The 14,736-nt window shown below is 40.8% G+C and overlaps 1 protein-coding gene across 8 annotated transcripts in view; it reads right to left on the minus strand.

Annotated features, from left to right (window-relative positions):
* TRAF3 (TNF receptor associated factor 3) overlaps positions 1–14,736 on the minus strand; it is a 111,272-nt gene that overhangs the window by 44,389 nt on the left and 52,147 nt on the right. For 6 of the 8 annotated variants that reach the window (XM_067723988.1, XM_067723800.1, XM_067723937.1 and 3 more), the window contains one exon: positions 6,255–6,378. The exons of 1 other annotated variant lie outside the window; for it this stretch is intronic. In XM_067723988.1, coding sequence (XP_067580089.1) covers positions 6,255–6,265 — 11 coding nt within the window. In that variant the 5' untranslated portion in view covers positions 6,266–6,378. Of the gene's footprint in view, positions 1–4,523; positions 4,638–6,254; positions 6,379–14,736 lie in introns of all 8 variants that reach the window. One more of the 8 variants, XM_067723719.1, reaches the window with a different exon arrangement.

Genomic DNA, 14,736 nt, shown 5'->3' on the forward strand with positions numbered 1-14,736 from the left:
TAAAATGTCTAAGGAGCTTAGACACTCCAATCTCTTTCTTCATCACAGAGCCTGATAACCACTCCTCACTAACCCCAGCCAAAAAATAATAATAGCAGTAACAACATAAAAACATGGCGAGCACATTTAAACGTGATGTCATATAATTCTGTTCATATTTAGATCCAAAGAATTTGACATCATCGCACGTATTTTAATAGAAAAATTAGAAGTGGAAAGGAGTAAAACTATTAGAAGGCAATGAAAAGCTAATTAGTGGCCAAAGGAAAACTGCAAACACCAAACATGGACCCCACTGAATGCCAGTGTAGACGGTAAATGAGTGTCCACTGGAGTCAGCCGCCTCTTGATCCTCGGCCGGAACAACAATATCTGCTATACGTGCAGTGGCAAGAGCTAATACCACGTTCAAAGACCCCCAAACTAAAAACCACTGTTAAAAAAAAAAAAGTTCCTTGGTTCTTATTATAATTCTCTAAAACAAACATATAAAATTAAAATGTTAATTTTTCCTAAAATACCTGTGATGGTTATTTCTAATCTACAACTGCATCTGGTCATTCACACCAACCTGGAGGTGGGCCAGGAATCACACGTGTACCCCACACGGAGGCCGATCACCAGAAGGGGCGGTAAACAAGCAAAGCCACATCTCTGGAAGCTTCCAAAATGGGGGACTGTGGAAACCTTTGACTAGATTGCTTGATTAAAATATAAATACCTTTATTTCACTTATTTATATGTGGGTATAAAAATAGTTAAATTCTACCTTAATCCTAAAGTTTAGATGTAACAATTATAGGTTAATGAAATTCTATAATATTTATAATAATGATTGTGTTGATGAAGAAAAACTATGTGAACTCAGTCAAATGCCTTAAGGAGATGGTGGAGGGGGCAACTTTTAGGGACCTACAACAAACTAAATGTTTAACAGCCTGACTGCAGAAGCAGCTCAGAGGTTACGGCACCCACAGACTGGACACACATGCCTCTGGTTAGCACCCTGGGCCACTGCCAATACCTCACTTTCCCACCCTCATTCTAGCATCAGGTTTGGAAAGAGGATGTCTGCTTCCACACACATAAAGAAAAATGTTCTGCTGAATAGTAACAACAGATACACTAGGCAAAGAGAGTGCAAAGGAAGCTACAGTGAAGGGAAAGTATGCGACCAAGGAACAGCACCCGAGTCAGTGTGCTCTGAGGAACTGAACAGGAGGCAAGACCAGAAGCCCCAGGAAGCAGTGGCCTCGGAGCTGGTGTCCTGGGCCTGCACCACGGACCAGGGCCTGTCACAGAGTCTAGCGTACTCAGTTCTAGAATTCTGATTCTGCAGCTTCCAGTAGAGTAATTACTCTATTATTATATTATTTACTGTTTGCTACATGTTTAGGTATGGATTTACTGTATTTTGAGGCCATATTTTTACCCAAATGAAAAAAGTCTCTATTTGAGAAATTCGTTTCATAAAATTCTAGTTTCTAGCCAGCTACTCAGGAAGTCCTTCTCCCACAGTTGAGGCATATCTGTACTTGGAAATACAGCAAAGAATTGGACTAGATTCCTTTCACTTTCCTCTATGCCTTCATTACCCTAATGATTTATTTTATGTTCCCTACTTTTGTGATTTAAGTTGAGCTACATTTTACTTGGGGATTAGAAACTGGAAACAAATGTACATCTGCTGACAAAAGGGTGTTCCAAGAACTGGAAAGCCCGGGGAAAACCAAAAAAGGGAAGCATCAGATAAACAAAGAAAATGGCTCCTGCCAGCAAGAAAGTACTAAACACAACAAAGATGCAGAAGAACAAGCTCAACATCAAGCCCAGGAGGGAAATTGAAAACATCATCCAAGCGATGCCAATAAAGGGAGAAGGGAGAAAACGACAGACAGACAGGTGTGCCCTGCTGATAAAGTGCCCTGGCAATCCATATTTATGCACACATTTCAGCACACTGGCTCTTCTCGTGACACCTGATGCCAAACACTCTGCCGAGGGAGCGAGCGCGTGGCTAACTCGCTGGGAAAGCAAAGACAAGGGGAGACGAGATGCTTATCCAAACAAATAGGCATCTCATAATCACAGATGAAAAGCCCCACATCGGAGACAGAGAGAGGGAGAGAGACAGACGGACACAGGCATGCAGCTGGAAAAGAAGCTGATTAAAACCACAGTATAAAACTTGGTCTTTCCTTTAGGAAAACAATAGCTATTTGAGGCCCAACACTGCCAACAGTGCTTGGTTCAAATGACTTAGGATTTTCAAAAAATCATTCATTCAACTCTGACTATGTGCAAAAAGGCTGTGCCTCTCCTGGCCAAGGGCCAGAGTCCTGCCATCTGGACAGGAAGGCGGGAGAAGAGCGGAGGGCTCCGTCCACCTGACAAGCAACTAAGAGGGGTCCCGCACCTTTCCAAGTGGATGCTGCCCTGAGGCCACGCCGGGCCTGGAGGCTCCTGGGCTGCAGGTTGTGTGATAAGGTTCATTTTCCTGGAGCGTTGACTTTACTGGGAAATATGAGTGAAAAGCATAAAACATGGCCACATTTAGGAGTGGATTACAATATTTAAACCACTTTTAGAATACAACATGGGAATTAAAAAATCAGTGGCTCTTGGCTCTGTGCTCCTTCTCCATCTCTTTCGCAAATTCTCCCATTCCTACCTGTGGTTGAAAGGCAGGAGCTGTTCAGGTGCTGATCTAGATCCCCTTCTTTCTCCTGCTGGGCAATCAGACCTGCACAGATGAGCCTCTGGCTCTGATCCCCACACTCACTGAGCTTTGAGACGACCCCTCTAACTTTGTCGTACTGCACAGGCGCCTCATGGTCAACACAGCCCAGATGGAATCTGTCATCTTCAGTGCTTCCCATTCCTGTCCAACTCACCTCTCTACCTACTCGGAAACAACCTGCTCCCATCTCAGGGAGTGACACCATCACCTGGTCAGCTGCCTAAGGCAGAACTGTCCCCACCTCCCTGATTCTGACACTCAACCATTCATCAAGACCTGTCGATTCCATGGCCTCCAACCTAATTCCCCATCACCACCGTGGCCTTGGTTACGGGGTGGTCATTCTGTCGCTAGTGAGATGCTCTCAGGTTCATTTTACTCATCTGCAGTCTCTGCCAGCTAAAATAGTCCATCTTGAGCTTCTAGTCCAAGTCTCTCATTTTACACATAAGGAAAACCAGGCCAAGACAAGTGATGCACTTGCAAGGAAGGTCCCAAAATTACTGAGAAATCTGAAATTGGATAAAGAGCAAAATTGATGACATTTATATGCAGGAGAAACATATACTGATTAATGCCAACATATCTTTTAAAGTTAATTTTTTCCTATAGTACAGCCAACATGATGGAATACTATACAGCTGTAAAAAGGATGAGGAGAATCTCTATTTACTGCTATGCTGTGAGCTCATGATATGTTGTTAAAAAAAAAAAAAAAAAAAGGTGGAGAGGGACTTCCCTGGTGGTCCAGTGGGTAAGACTTCGCACTCCCAATGCAGGGGCCCTCGGTTCAACCCCTGGTCAGGAACTAGATCCCGCATGCATGGCGCAACTAAGAGTTTGCATACCACAACTAAGAAGTCCGCATGCTGCAACTAAAGATCCCATGTGCCGCAACTAAGACCTGGCACAGCCTAAATAAATAAATTTTTTTTAAAAGATGGAGAAGAGCTTGTACTGTATACTACCATTTTCTAAGAAAGAGGGCTGTAGGTATACACACACACACACACACACACACACACACACACACACACATACTTATATTACAAATAGACAAACTAAAAACAAAAAAAAAAGTTAACTGTGGAGGAGGGAAGAAACAGGGTACAAAGATCAGGAATGAAAGCTAGATTTCTGAAAATACTTTATTTTGACTTGTAACCATGAAAATATTTTTTATAAACGTCTAACGCAAAATTTAAAAAGAAGCTATTCCTTAAAATAAAAATAAAATAAATGAATCTAACTGTGTAGCAAGTTGGTGGCACACTGAGGAACTGGCTCAGGTGACGCTAAAACTTAACAATTCGGCAGAACATCCCTAGGGATCTACCCTGAGGACAAAAAGAACTGCAGAAAATCTCAAACAGTTTTCAATAATCATACACTGGTTGGTAATATGTTGGTGTTATTATTTTAAAACTATCACGTTTATTTTATAGGTTAAAACAAGTAAGTAATGATGTGAATGTTGTTAGGAACCAAGATTTTCAGCATAAGAGAAAAGACACATCAATACAGAATCAAAGAAGTAAAAACCATATAATCCTGAATTTGAAACAAAAATATCAGTATCAACTCATGATTAAAAAGTGTATTTCCTGGCTGTCCACCAAAAAGGCCCAGGACAATAACCAGCCTTATAGCAACGAGTATCCCTAGTGCCCAGTCTGTGGTCTCAAGGTACCGTTTTCTACAAGAGGGAACCAGAGCTGCTTGGAGAAATAGCCAATTCCAGGTCTGGGGTGAAAAAGTACAAAACGAATCCGAAACATCTTACCATTTCAGAGACCAAGGAAAGGAAGGCTACGGGTCACGTCAAAGGACAAGAAGTCAACTTAAAGAGGCTCCACTGGCAAAAGTGGCACAATCCTAGCATCCATGAGAGTAATAACTGCAATGGATTAAACACACCACATATATTTAAGTTCAGGAGTTTACACTGATACTTGATCCCTGGTCACTTCTGGAGCGGCTATGAGACCATCTCATTATTTTGAGAGCCCATAAAGAGAAAGAATCAGGCATTTGTCCTACCTTTCCTATTTGAACTGTCCCTTAGGTTAACCAAACAGTTAGTATTTCAGTGAATCAAGGCAGGGAATTCCCTGGTGGCACAGTGGTTAAGAATCCGCTTGCCAATGCAGGGGACACAGGTTCGAGCCCTGGTCTGGGAAGATCCCACATGCCGCAGAGCAACTAAGCCCATGCGCCACATCTACTGAGCCTGCGCTCTAGAGCCCGTGAGTCACAACTACCGAAGCCCGTGCGCTCTAGGGCCCGCGTGCCACAACTACTGAGCCCACATGCTGCAACTACTGAGCCCGAGCTCCTAGAGCCTGCGCACCGCAACGAAGAGTAGCCCCCACTTGCCGCAACTAGAAAAAGCCCGCACGCAGCAACAAAGACCCAACGCAGCCAAATTAAAAAAACAAAACAAAAAAAAAAGGGTAGAGTAAAGGATGAAACTTATCATCATTTACAACCCCTAATGACCGTGAATCCAAGTGCCTCCTGGTGAGGGGACACACCACCACCTCCGAGTGCACGTGCTCAAAGGCTGAGCCAGTCGAACTTCTAGATCTACCTACCACCTCCCAGGAAATAACGGGATAGAAGAATGTGTTCAATGGAAATGGCAAAAGTCAAAACAGGGACACCCCCGACTACAGAACAACCAGCATGGATTTTCCAAAAAAAAAAATGCAAGGAAGAAAAGGGATAGGGTGGAGCAGTCAATTGATTAACAGAGACTTAAGAGACAGATCAGCTAAATGCAATTGTTTCGACCCTGCTTCAAACAAACTAAAAAAAATTGAGACTACTGGGGGAAATTGAATGGTACTGTGATTATGAATAAAATTTTAAATACCAGTTTTCTTGATACTTATGAATTTATCAAAAATAGCTAGGTATTAAATCTTACTTTGCATGCAAACATTTCAAACCCGTTTCATATTCATTTTTATGTTCTAACATATTAAAGAGTTCTTAATTTCAAGTATAAAATGCCACTCAATCACAAATTAGAGATTAAAACACAGGGTATTTTGTTTCCTTTCAAACTCCTAGAGAAAGACGGTTAAGGAGCAAGCAAAAGATGCAATACTCAGCTGGGCAGGCCTCCAGCCTCAAGCCACTGGCACCTTTACTGCAGCGGCATCCTCCGAGGGAAGGCTGGGCCTCAGGGCTTTCAGAGGGCAGGCAGAGATGCATGCCGCTAACCTTGGTTTTCAAACTCATTATCATTACTAAGACATCAGGTGTAATGTCTATCACTTGCAAAGTTTAATGCTGGTTTTAAAAAAAGAAAAAGTCAGATGTACACCAAAATACAGTGCCGTGTAAGCAGAAGACAGTCCAATACACCTGTTATAGAATGAAACTGCTAAAGCCAAAAGTGAGGAAGTTCAGGATGTTTTTGAATTTAATTACTTCACTGTCATGCAAAGCAAACAAGTAACAGCTGAAGAAGGAAATCCACACAAATTAAAATTTTCTAGTGACATACCTGTGTGTCATATGCTGTAAGAAGATGTGTCTAAGCTTGATCAGGCGGGAAGAGATTTCAATAAAGAAAAAGCAAAGCAGCGTCAGCCTTATCCTTCTTCAGATAATGTAGTGGAGTCCCTTACCTAGGAAGTAAGATACGTGGTTAACTCACATGTGGAAAATTTTAAAAACAGAATTTCAAAAATGGAAATTTCTAAAAAATTATAAAGTAAGAAGTTTAGGAGAAAACTTTTTTAACCATCTATATAAACATGTGCTTTGAATTTTCTGCATTTTTTGAGTTGAACATAAATTACAAAGTCTGGATAACTTCGGATTATCTACACATAGAAAAGCACAAGAAACATGTATGTACAGTTTCACAAGGTTATTATGAAAACACTAGTCCAACTACCACCAGACCAAGGCATGGTATACTGTTGCAACCAAAAAAAAGTTGGGTGCCTCTCTCTGATCCCAAACCCTTTCCTCCGCCTCTAAGTAACAACTACCCTAACTGTGGTTATCATTTCGTTGCTTTTCTTTAGATTTATCACCTAGGCACGTAGCTCTGACAGTTTATTTTTGCCAGCTTCTGAATTTTACATAAACACAATCATACAGTGTGTCTTCTTCTGTCTTGCTTTGTTTTTGCTCCATTGTTGTTGCTGGCTCTGTTGTTTGTTTTCATTGCTGTATAATATTCCATCATGCAATATACCACAATTTACTTATCCATTCCCCTGTCCCCTGGGTAATTTCTGCTTTGGAGCAAATATTAGCACTACTGAGATCTTTCTGGCACAGCTATCTTAAGCATATAGGCATATATTCCTCTAGTGTATACACCTACAAGTGTGACTGCTAGATTACTGGGTAAGTGTATATTCAACTCTGCTACATAAGGCCAAACAAACTACTTCCCCAGGCGGTTGTAACAATTTACACTCCCACTCCCACAAGAAGGTATGAGAGAGTTTCTGTTGCTCAACGTTTTCAAAATTTGTCACACTATTTTTAATTCTTGCTAACTGAATGGCTATGCAGTGGTGTCCTAAGAATCCTTTATTATGTAAAATTTTATAATTATTTAGGAGAAAAGCTCATGAAATTTGACAACTGCTCATGAAATTTGACATCTGACAATCGCTGCAATGGAGATTTAATTCTGCAACCAAGCTTTCGTTCACTTTTCCGATGGTTACTGCACTCCCATTTCTCACCAGGTGTAACCCCCCCACTCTCAGTCCACCAGCTTCCAGAGACACTGGTTCCAACACCCAGGCACAAGGGGACAGGTGTCAGGGTGGGGGGGGGGGGCTGGCCAGTAAGAGCAGCCTATTCCCGGCCAGAGTTGTTTCATCTGTGAGCATACAACCCAAGTCAAAATGAATCGAGTCTTTTCTTCCTCCTCTGGGACTTAAAGAGATTTTCATTCTTTCCCAAAGAATCTGAACATGAGCACATGGGAGTGAAGAGGCTTTCTGAGAATAGAGCAAAAATGGAGGAAGATGCTGGGGAAGAAGCTGACTCAACTGCAGCCAGCCCTGAGGCTTTTCAATTAGGTGATCAATAAATCCCCCTTTGCTTGTAACAGCTAAGGTCCAGGGACATCAGAAATAGCCCTCACTGACATCACTCATTATAAAACATGTGTTGTTTTGTTTTGTTTTGCGGTACGCAGGCCTCTCACTGTTGTGGCCTCTCCCGTTGCGGAGCACAGGCTCCACACGTGCAGGCTCAGCGGCCATGGCTCAGGGCCCAGCCGCTCCGCGGCATGTGGGATCTTCCCAGACCGGGGCACGAACCCGTGTCCCCTGCACCGGCAGGCGGACTCTCAACCACTGCGCCACCAGGGAAGCCCGATACATGTGTTTTAATCTACTCAGTAAGCCGCAGAGATCAATTAAGGTAACACACGATAATACACACACACACACACACACACACACACACACACACACACACACACACGCACACGCACACACACACACACACACACACACACGGCCTCAATGTTATTTCAATCACATTTTGTAAGTCAAAACAGTTTATCACCCAAACTTGAACCACAGTTCTTGCCAAATGTTAACTCTGAATGTTTCTTTGGCAAGAGAATGAAAAATCAATAGCTGTAATTTATTTGTCCTTGTCTGCTATAAACACTTCACTAATTATACTATCCCTATTGGGTTTTAGTAACAAAGTTATGATAACCTCATAAAATAAATTAGGAGGTGTTCCCTGGTTTATTCTGAGGAAGTATTTGGATAAGATTGGAATTATTTCTTCCTTGAAAGTCTGGTGGAATTTAACAATGAAGCCATCTGTGCCTAAAAAATTTTAATTACTGATTCTATTTTTTTGATGGTTATAGGACTAGTGAAGGTTTCTATTTTTTCTGCAGCTACTTTTAGAAAGTTACATTTTTCAAGAAATTTGTTTATTTCATCTAAATTTCCAAATTTACTGACATGATGCTATTTCTAATAATGTTTTATGATTTTTTTATAGTCTACTGAATCCAAAGTAGCTTCTCTTTTTTCCTTTCTTTTCATTGATTGTGCCTCCTCTTTTTTTCTCCCTTATCTCACCAGACGTTTGTCACTTTTACTAGACTATTCAAAGAACCAGTCTGGGTGCTTTGTTGTTCTTTTCTACTGTAAAATTTCCATTTGCTGAATTCTGCTCTGATTTTCTTCCTTTGGGCTTTTGGGGGTTTTTGGCTATTCTTTTTCCAATTTTTAATTAGAGTGGTGCTTAGCCTACTAATTTTCAGCTTTTCTACCTTTCTAAAGCTATAAAATCTCTCTCCATGGACAGAGAGGTTTGGCTGCATCCTACAAGCTTTGATGTATAGTATGTTCATTTTCAGCCGGTTAAAAGCATGTTCTAACTTCCATTATGTCATCTTCTTAGAATATTTTAAAAATATTCCTTTATTTTTAAGCTCTTAGGGATTTTATAATTATCTTTTTGTTACTGATCTATAGCTCAGTTCCACTGAGGTCAGAGATTATAATCTGTATTATTATAATCTTTGAAACGTATTGCACTATGGCCTAGTATTGGTCAATTTTTAGAAATTTCTTCTATGTGCCTGAAAATAAAGTATACGTTGCAGGTTTTGGATGGAATGTTATTTATACGTACATCAGACCAAGGGTATTGATCCTATGTAAAACATCTGTGCTTACAGAATTTTTAAAATTTTTGGCCTACTTATTCTATCAGTTACTGAGACTTGTGTTGGAATCTCCACGATAACTGTAAATTTCTCAATTTTTCCCTTGTACTTATGCAAATTCTAGTTTGGATACTCTGAAGTCATATTATTAGGCTTCTCCACATTGAGAATTATTATGACTCTCTTTTGAATTGAACCTTTTACCATTACAAACAGTGACAGAGACGACAGGTTGACCGAACTTACTCCTTCTACTTCCTGGGCACAAAGCTAGATTGTTATTTCCCAGCCTCCCCTGCAGTTTGGTTCTTACCAAAGTTTGGTTATACGACCTGGGCTCCCCCTAACAGAACGGGATCGTAATGTACCCCACCCTCAGGCCTAGCCCGTGAATACTGGTGTGAGTGTCCATACTCCCCCGAACGCAGAGGCTCCTGCAGAGTATTCCAAGTCCTAAGAGATGGCAGAGTCACAGGCAGAAGCAGCTGAATCCCCAAATGACCATCTGGAAAGCAATCTGCCAAACAGGACTGTCGGTACTGGACTTTGTGTAAGAAACGAATTTGCTTATAATAAACTACTGAATGTTTTGTTATAGGAACTAGTTGCCAACTCTATTGAGTGAAATGACACTCATCTCTAGCACTGTTTTTTTTTGCCTTAAACTGTATTTTTTTCTGACACTATACAATCTTGCTTTTGGCTAGTGTTTGCATAGTTTATTTTTTTCATCATTTTTCTTTCAACATCTCTTAATCCTCATGTTTTAGGTGGGTCTCTTATGAACAGTATACAGTTGGATTTTTAAAACATCTTACTTGATACCCTTGTCTTTTAATTGGAACACTTAGCTATTTACACTGGAAGCAACTACTCACATTTAGGTTTAATTCTGTTATTTTACCAGGGGCTTCTATTTGCTCCTTTTGGATTACTTGTTATCATTCTAGTCCCCACTCCCCAGTAATCTGGAAATTATACATTGCTTCTATTCTTTTAGTAATTGCTTTAGAAATTATAATGTACAGGTTCTTACCAAAGTCCAATGTTAATCAATATATTTACCCTTCCCTTGGACAGCAAGGGCCTCAAAATATTAACTCCATTCATCATCTTTCCAACTTATATTCTACTGTTGTGTGTGTATGCATGTGTCTATCTTTCTGTCATTATTAATGTTTTACACAATATTCATTCATTTTTCTTAAAAAGGTACAGAATTCTTTCTTCTAGTGTACTGAAGCTATTACCCCAAGTCTTTTTGGCTTTCACTGCCTGTGTTGAGAAGTCTATTACTGTTCCTTTATAGGTAATCATGTGTTTCACTATGTGTTTGGGTGGATTTCTTTTTACTTATCCTGCCAGTCATTTGTTGAGCATCTTGGATCTGTGGTTTGGCTTCTTTCACAATCTGTGGAAAATTTTCAGCCATTATCTCTTCGAATACTGCTTCTGCACCATCCTCTCTCCTCAGAACCAATTATACATGTGCCAGAGCTCACTGCTTCCAGTCTCCTGCCTTCCCTTTGTGTTCTCCACATTCCCATCTCCGTGTTTCACTCTCGTTGTTCTTCTTTTGATCTGTTACTGTGGTGGATTACATTGATTGATTTTCCAATGTTAAGCCAATCTTTCATTCTTGAGATAAATCTGATCATTATGTAACAGCCTTTTTATATGCAGCCTAGTGGATTCTATTTGCTAAAATTTATGGAGGATGCTGTGTATATCACAAATACTGCTTGGTGGGTTTTCCTTTATTATAATGTCTCTGTCTGGTTTTGCTTTCAGGATAAGGCTGGCCTTACAGAATGAGACAGGAAGCATTCACTCCTCTTCTATTTTCTGAAAAAGTTTTTGTCAGATTCAGTGTTCTCTCTTCTTTAAGTGTTTAATACTTATCAGTGAAGCTATCTGCGCCTGAAGATTTCTTTGAGGTAAGGATTTTAACTACAAATTCTTCAATAAATATATAGTTATGCTATACATTTGTTCTTGAGTGAGCTTTGGTGGTTTATGTTTTTCAAGGGGTTTGTTCATTTTATTTAGGTTGTCAAATTTATTGGCATAAAATTCTTCACAATATTCCTTATTGCCCATTTAACGTCTGTAGGATCTGTAATAATGTCCTTTTACATCCCTGATACTGGCAATTAATGTTTCTTTTTTCCCCACTGATGAGAGATTTAGATATAATATACATCTTCACTCATCACAGCTTACCTTCAAATAATATTATACCACTTGAGACACAGTAATACTGTACTTCCATTTCTCCCCTCACAACCTTTGTGCTATTATTTATTTACCTCTACAAGTATTATAAATCCCAAAATACATTGTTATTTTTGCTTTAAATAATCAATTTAAAAAAGATTAAAAGTGTGAATATCTGCCAATTATTGACCATTTTTGGTTCTTTTCATTCCTTTGTGTAAAAATTTCCATCTGGTATCATACTGCTTCTACTTGAGCTTCCTTTAAAATTTCTTGTAGTTGTAGTTCTGCTGGCAATAAATTCTGTCAGCATTTCTTGGCCTAGAAATTTTGATTTCACTTTCATTTCTGAAAGATATTTTCACTGGGAACAGAATTCTAAATTAACAGGTTTCTTCCTTTCACTGCTTTAAAAACAGCACTGTTGTCTCCTGACTTACACAAGTTCTGGCCAGAAGTCTTCTCACGTTAATTTCGTTCCTCTGTAACATGTCCTCTTTTCTTCTTGCTGCTTTTTAAGATTTTTTTCTCTTCATCACTGGATTTTCAGCAATTGGATCACGTGGCACCTTGGTATGATTTTCCCTGTTCGCTCTATTCGGGGTTTGTGAGCATCATGGTTTGCAGTCTTCAAAAAATCTGGACATTTTTCAACCACTATTTCTTCAAATACCATTTCCATTCTCTCCTCTTCTTCTAGAACTCCAGTTACACATATCTTGAAACAGCTGATTTTCTCTCACAGGTCACTAATGCTCTGTTACTTTGTTCAATCTTCTTTATTCTTTGTACCATATTTTGGATAGTTTCTACTGCTATGTCTTTTTTTAAAAAATAAATTTATTTACCTTATTTATTTATTTACTTTTGGCCGCGTTGGGTCTTCGTTGTTGCGCGCGGGTTTTCTCTAGTTGCAGCGAGTGGGGGCTACTCTTCGTTGCGGTGCACAGGCTTCTCATTGCGGTGGCTTCTCTTGTTGCGGAGAACGGGCTCTAGGCGCATGGGCTTCAGTAGTTGTGGCTTGTGGGCTCTAGAGCGCAGGCTCAGTAGTTGTGGTGCACGGGCTTAGCTGCTCTGCAGCACATGGGGTCTTCTCGGACCAGGGATCAAACCCGTGTCCCCTGCGTTGGCAGAAGGATTCTTAACCACCGTACCACCAGGGAAGTCCTCTATTGCTATGTCTTGAAGTTCACTGATCTTTTCTTCTGTACAGCCAATTTGCTGTTAATCTATTGTATTTTTCACTTCTCTATTATATTTTTCATCTCTAGAAGTCCTAGTTCAGTCTTTTTCATATCACTCACTCATTACGCTCATTTTCCCCATGAATATGTACAACTTATTTATAATAGTTATTTTAATGCCCCTGTCTGCTAATTTCATCATCTCTGTTATTTCTGGGTTTCTACTGATTGATTTTCCTCCTGGTTAATATCATATTTTCTTGCTTCTTTGCATGCCTGGTAATTTTTATTAGACGCTGGACACAAATATTTTTACATTGTTGGGTGCTGGATTTTATCATATCCTTTTAAATATAGTTAGGGCTTTGTTCTGGGAATGCAGTTAAGTTACCTGGAATCAGTTAGGGCAGGTCTGCAGCAGTCTTTTAGTCCAGGGCTGATTCAGTCCCATTACTAAGGTGATACCCCTCTGAGGAATCTACCTGATGCCCTAAATGAAAAAGCTGCTCTGAACCCACCCTCACAAAGATTAAAAAACAAGCTTTACAAGGACCTAACTGATACAACCCTGGGTGGTGCGAACACAAACTATCTCAGCTCTGTGTGATGTCCAAAAAGTGTTGAGTCCACTCCTTTCTGGTGCTTCTTTTCCTGGCTTTGAGGTGTTTGCTCTGATGGACGTGTAGATCAGCACTCGGCCCAAATCTCAGGAGGTCCTTCTGCAGATCTCTGGAGTTCTCTAAGTAGCTCCCTACCCCGTATACTTTGCCCCTCAAATTCTAGCTGCCTTGTGCTCTCCAAACTCTGATCTGTTTTGCTACTTCAGTAAGGCTAGTGGACTCTAGTTTTGCTCTCCCTGTCCTGTAATGTAGAAACTGTCTCTAGACCAGGACTGGCAAACTATGGCCTGAGGACCAAATCCAACTTGCTACTATTTTTATAAATAAAGTTTTATTGGAACACGTCAATGGCCATTCATTTACATACTTAGTATGAAAGCAGCCACAGACAAGCCATGGTTAAAAGTTATAATTTTGATGAAGAAATAGTCCAGAACTCATGAAACTCAAATTAATTTAACAATCCAACACACTGAAATTCACGAAGTACCCTGGCACACTTCCCTCCCCACTCTGTCCTCCTGACCCGGCCCTGGGCGTGAGCCTACCTCCCCCAGTGTGGCTCAGCAGGCCCTCCTCTGCCGAGAGCCAGCCTCCCTCAACACCAGGGTGGGCTTGCCAGCTCTGCTCCACCGGTGCCCTTCCTCCTCCTGTGTTCATGCTCCTTCTCTCCCACCCCCTCCACTGTCCTGTCAGACACTTCATCCCCAAGACTACATTCACGTGCCTTGAAATCTTCTATTCACACTAACCCTTAGCACTTAACGGGGTGCCAGGCACACACGGCAAGCACTTGCTTTTTGGGGAATTAAACTCCTTTTAATTAAAGTGGACTTAAACTCGCATATTTCTGTGAACCTTCCCTTCCCAGGGAAAGTGACCCTCCTCAAACCCTGGTCTGTACTGTACGAGGAGGACGCCCACCACAACACGTACAAGCCTGTACCAGCCTTGCTTCCTTCTCCCTCCCACCTGACTGTGAGCCTCCTGAAGACACAACCGTGTCTCCGTCAGGTTTGTACCCTCAGCACTCAGAAAGTGCCTGCCACACAGGAAGCACTCAACACACGTTAGTCACAGTTTTTATTAGTTAGTATTAATCTAATCTTGAAGTTATTCATTTATTCCTCACAACTCTACAAATACCTTTCTCCTTTTTCCACTGCATTGTAGAGATGAGAAAATTGAAACACAAAGATTCAGCAACTTCGCAACATTACACATTAGCAAGTCGGGGATCAGTGTGCCCCTGGAACCCATGTGCTTAACAACCGTGTCTGTTACCAGATAGAC

This window comes from Pseudorca crassidens, chromosome 1, assembly GCF_039906515.1.
Source record: "Pseudorca crassidens isolate mPseCra1 chromosome 1, mPseCra1.hap1, whole genome shotgun sequence".
Classification (NCBI taxonomy): Eukaryota; Metazoa; Chordata; class Mammalia; order Artiodactyla; family Delphinidae; genus Pseudorca; species Pseudorca crassidens.